Source organism: Hibiscus syriacus, unplaced genomic scaffold, assembly GCF_006381635.1.
Source record: "Hibiscus syriacus cultivar Baekdansim isolate YM2019G1 unplaced genomic scaffold, ASM638163v2 tig00110478_pilon, whole genome shotgun sequence".
In the NCBI taxonomy this organism is placed as follows: Eukaryota; Viridiplantae; Streptophyta; class Magnoliopsida; order Malvales; family Malvaceae; genus Hibiscus; species Hibiscus syriacus.
Window position 1 is genome coordinate 1,455,169 of NW_024062755.1, and position 4,811 is coordinate 1,459,979.

General features: G+C 33.4%; 1 protein-coding gene across 1 annotated transcript; it reads right to left on the bottom strand.

Moving 5' to 3' along the window:
- Window positions 1-2,129: 2,129 nt before the first annotated feature.
- On the bottom strand, window positions 2,130-4,104 carry LOC120128218 (PHD finger protein ING1-like). The gene is made up of 4 exons (XM_039145949.1): window positions 4,053-4,104; window positions 3,665-3,852; window positions 2,460-2,631; window positions 2,130-2,364 (listed from the first exon to the last, which is right to left on the bottom strand). Exons 2-4 carry the CDS (start codon window positions 3,742-3,744, stop codon window positions 2,257-2,259), a joined length of 360 nt encoding a protein of 119 aa, XP_039001880.1. The 5' UTR covers window positions 3,745-3,852; window positions 4,053-4,104; the 3' UTR covers window positions 2,130-2,256.
- Between the last annotated feature and the right edge of the window lie 707 nt (window positions 4,105-4,811).

Here is a 4,811-nt window from a genome sequence, read left to right on the forward strand (position 1 = left end):
AAACAAATTTGATTGGTGATGAATTGTGGTGAAACCATAAATTTGAGCACCATAAACTGGGGGTTGAAAAACTTAGTTGATTACTACCCCTACTGACCCAACTTCACTACTTCTAGGTTCAACAACATACAATGTAACATCATCTTGCGAAACACTAATGTAAGCAATGAATCGTTCAACATCTTCATTGTCGGTTAACAAATAAACTTTACTTTTCTGATAAGATAGCTTAAATCCACTTAGGGGCTCTAAATTCAATTTATTTGCAACACGTAACATTAGAGTTTCATAAGTTAACTTTTTTAATGACAGTTTTAGTTGAAGATTCATGGGTAAAGACATATATTGTAAAACCCATGAATATTCTCCCATGACCCTCCAAAATACAAATCTATCCAAACATGATCAATTAGATGATTTCATTGTAGTAAATTAATTACCAAACAAACGAGCTGCGAAACTAAAAACCTGTTGCGGATGGGGAAGGATGTCGTTGGATATAGGAACGGATGTCGCTGGAGAGAGTGATAGATGGAGATGGAATGAGTTGCGATTTAGGGATTTAGGTTATGAGTTACTGCTGCTGCGTAGTTTATACCCAAAACATTTGTGTTGCGAAACTAAAACATGTTGCGAATTTGAAATTCAGTGTTACGATAGTTAGAATCGCGTTGCGATAGTCAGAATCGTATTGCGATAGTCAGAATCGCGTTGCGATTTACATATTCGCATTGTGATTTTCTAAAATCGCAACGCGAATTTGGAAAATCACAATGCGATAGTCAAAATCGCGTTGCGAATCTGGAAACTGATTTGCGATACTGGAGATCGCATTGCGATTTTGTTGGTCATTTTGGCAAATCGAAAAAAGTTGGTCAAAATCGTATATTATAAGGCATTTTCGGTCACTGAGGTTATTTTCTCTTATTGATAATAAAAGTCAACAAAATAAGGAATGGTGAAATGAGCAAAGGCAGGCGAGTGGATCCGCAACAGTGATGGGTGAACTTACCCAATTCCCTAGAGACACTGAACACCGACGCCGTACAAAGACGAAAACACGTCACAAATATATAAGAAGTTCGTTTCCGACCATGCAAACTAAGAGTGTTCTCGGTTCGGCTCAGTTTTTAACGAAAACTAAATTACATAGAACTTAAAATTTAAGATTTAATTTGGTTCGGTTTTACTATTTTAATAGTATAATGTTAAAAAATGATTTTAATTTTTGACTGAATAATCATTTTATCCCTTATTTTCTTGAGCATTTTGGCACTTAACATTTTATTTTACGGGAAAAACCCTTTTATAAATGAAATTATTAGTTAAGAAATTGTTAACACTAAAAAATATAGACATTCTTATCATAAAAGGAAACGTTGAGAGTCAAAATCTCTAAGAAAAAAGAACAAGAACTAAAGTGAATATTCCGTCAAATATTATAAACATTTTCATCCTAACATGTTGAAGACTAATTTTGACATTATAGTGTTTTTAATTATTCATATTTAAATTGAATTTGTTAATTCAACATAAAAAATACAAACTTCAAGCTTAAACCGAATGTAAATATATATGTTTAAATTCAAAAAAATAATATTATTAATTTCGTGAACTTGTTTATTTTTATCTTATAACAAATTAAAATGAATATTTTGAAACATTATCTTTTTCAAATTCGTGTTGATTTGAAACAAACAAGTTTCAAAGAAAATAACTAAAATCGAACCAAATTGTATAATAAAATGTCTAAACCGAATTAAAATCTCAAACTAAATTAAACTGCATAATTCAATTCTAATCAATTTTTGGTTTTATCGGTTTCCTTGGTCAGGCTGCCCTAGTTATGGGTGTAGTTTAAACAATCCCCCCCCCCCCCCCAACAGAAAAAAAAACCTAGATTTATTTTAAATCAAGAGATCATCAACATATAAGCCAAGATAAATCCCCATTTTAAACTAATATTTGGCTTCCATAGGACTATGATTTTCTAGTTTTGTAACATATCTTTTTATTTTTCCATTAAAAGATACAAAACTCATTTATACCTGGGTCTCAGCCAACAGGCTTTTAAACAAAATGGTACAAAAGCCCCAAGCAGCTATAAATAGTTGAACACAAGTTCCAAATGCAAACAAAGATGCTTGGAAACGTTAACAACATGATTATGCAAAGTTAGATTTTGCAGCATGGCAATCCAAATGCACCAGCACAAGCTTCCCAACAGATATATATATATATATATATATATCGTTATCATTTTCCTTTACGACGATTTCTCAGTGCTGCGCAATCCGGACAATACCATTTCCCCGGCTGTTCTTTCAGACCAACACAGCCAAAGTGGAACCACTCTATCTTGCACTGTTAAAAGGAGCGGGAGTTACATCAGATCGAAAGTTGGGAGTGCAACCGAAAATAGTTCGGAGAAAAAAAATATATGGAACTTAGTTACATACAGCAGGGTTATCACATGCCACCATCTCGCCATAGCTAACTTGGTTGCACAAACAATAAGTCGGCTCGTTAGGATCCACTGGCAAGTCTAATTCCATACCGGTTGGATTTGCTGCCGTTGCTGCCACTTCTGTTGCTGCAGAAGAAGCAGCTGCTGTTGCCAGTCGTGTTTTACTGAAATACGTGATTGATTACCATGATATCATGAATAATATAACGTTTTGCATGTAGATGTAATAGAAGGAAGTTGATGTTCCGCTTAATAGAATTAACGTTCAATATTATGGAGCTTTATCTGAAGAAGGAAACCAAAATGGATGACCATTGAACAATATAAAGGAATTGTAACGAGCTTATATGATAGGTGCATACTTTTACGCTCTCTTCCGCTTTCAGATCTTCCAGATTTAGTGGTTCCATCAGGAATCTGGGAAGTTGCATTAGCAACAGTATTCTCTCTTTCCACTAAAAAAACATAATACAATACAAATTAAAAATGTATCACAGAAGAGGGGGTTAATGGAACAAAGGATACATTAAATAGTGCCGGAAGAGGAAAATCAACAACATACCACGCCGTAGCTCTTCGCCAGACTTTTTCAAGTACTGATCAAGTTTGTTGTATGAATCAACCTGAAACATGATTACATCAAGCAGGGGTACATCAAGCAGGGGTACAAAAGGGTTGAAACCAAGTTCCGTCCAGCCTTGAAATCTTAATATGCTTTAATGTCACAAACGGGAAGATTCCAAACAAATATGACCAACTTAAAGTATCAATACAGCAATCGTATTGGAAATAACACCAATCGACTTTGCTTTCACAAAAGCTTTCCGCAAAGAAATGAAACAAATACTTCTCCATGAATAAGAGAACCATCCACCATGTTATTGATATGACTCTGTATTTGTAAGTTTTAGATCACTAGTCGATGAAACAGAGTAGGACGAGGAAACACTAAAAACAGGATAGTGGAGACTATTACCCTAAAACACATGCATTTAGAAGATTATATAACCCCACAAAAGAATGAACAGCATAATCTATTTACACTTTCTACATTAAAGCAGCATCCTAGAGGCTAGACACCTGCAACTCCAATAACCATAAAGCAATAAAAATCTCAATCATAACCATAGCATATGAATCAGATAAAAAGTGCACTGATCAAACATCTCCAAGGAACAAAAAACGAAACAAACGCACCAAATCATATGCCTGAATGGCCAAGGCAACCTTTTCATCTGCAATCCTAATACTATGCTTTTGTTCATCGAGTGCCTCATCGGAGAATCTAATAAGTGAAGTATCTGGTGTAATGTTTCCGGCCCTTACTCCTCGTTTACTATCTTCTATTTCTTGTTCACAACGTTGCTCATTTTGCCTCACAATTTCTGCTCATATTAACCAACAAAAAGGTAGTGTTTTCCAACCAAATGAAATGGGATTTCACTTCCATTACATTAATTTGGTTTTGAATTTAGTACCTTTGAAGTTCTTTTTTCATATAAGCTAGTTAACACATTAAACTTATTAAACTTCAATTAAATCCCAAACAGTTGAAAATTTGAAGTTAAAAGGAAATAAGGAATACCTTGCAAACTTTTGTCAAGATCACGCATCAACGCATACTTCTTCTGAAGAATTGGGCAAAGCTTCTAAATCTGTAAAATTTCAATAAACATCAATTCCAAAATGAAAATTTAATTAGCAAGACATGATCATAGCAAATAATCTCCAATTAGGGTTCCTTTTTTCCTCTCGAGATTAGAATACAAGAGATAGGACCAAATTTCAAAGAAATGAAGGGAGACGTTACCCTTGAAATTCATCGATGAAGAAGGACATTTCAGGAATTTAGGGTTTCGCAATTGAATTTTCGATGGGAAATTTCACTGGTATGTTTCCCGCCACTGCTGTAACGAACCAAAAGCCTTCGGCTAAAATTGGGTTACTCACTTTCATCAGCAAAATACTTTAATTCACCTTTGAGATTGACCTCTTTTTTTTTATTTATTACTTGACTGTTGAATTTTGATTTGGTTATGATCTATTACATGTTTTATGTTGGTGGGTGAAAAATGTGACACTGAGTAAATGGTGGTTCATTAATATTAATAATGAAGATCGACAGTGACAATGTGGATCATTGTTAGATCATTGCATTAAACAAAATGGTTGCATGATATAAATTTCTAAAAGATCAAATATAATTATAATAATTATATTTTATCTTTATTTTAGTAAAATTTTAATTTACTTTTATTTGAAATAGAACGATAATATAATCTTTAATTAATAACTCTATAATAAATCAACCTAAGAGTTCAAGAATAATTTTTTATATATATTT

What these genes read in the sequence shown, in the direction of transcription:
- LOC120128218 (XM_039145949.1), bottom strand. Translation starts at nt 3,744, where the DNA reads ATGAGGCACTCGATGAACAAAAGCATAGTATTAGGATTGCAGATGAAA. An exon ending in CCATTCAGGCATATGATTTG is followed by an intron (nt 2,632 to 3,664) that starts GTGCGTTTGTTT and finishes CACGTATTTCAG; the next exon opens with TAAAACACGACTGGCAACAG. An exon ending in TGGCATGTGATAACCCTGCT is followed by an intron (nt 2,365 to 2,459) that starts GTATGTAACTAA and finishes TCCTTTTAACAG; the next exon opens with TGCAAGATAGAGTGGTTCCA.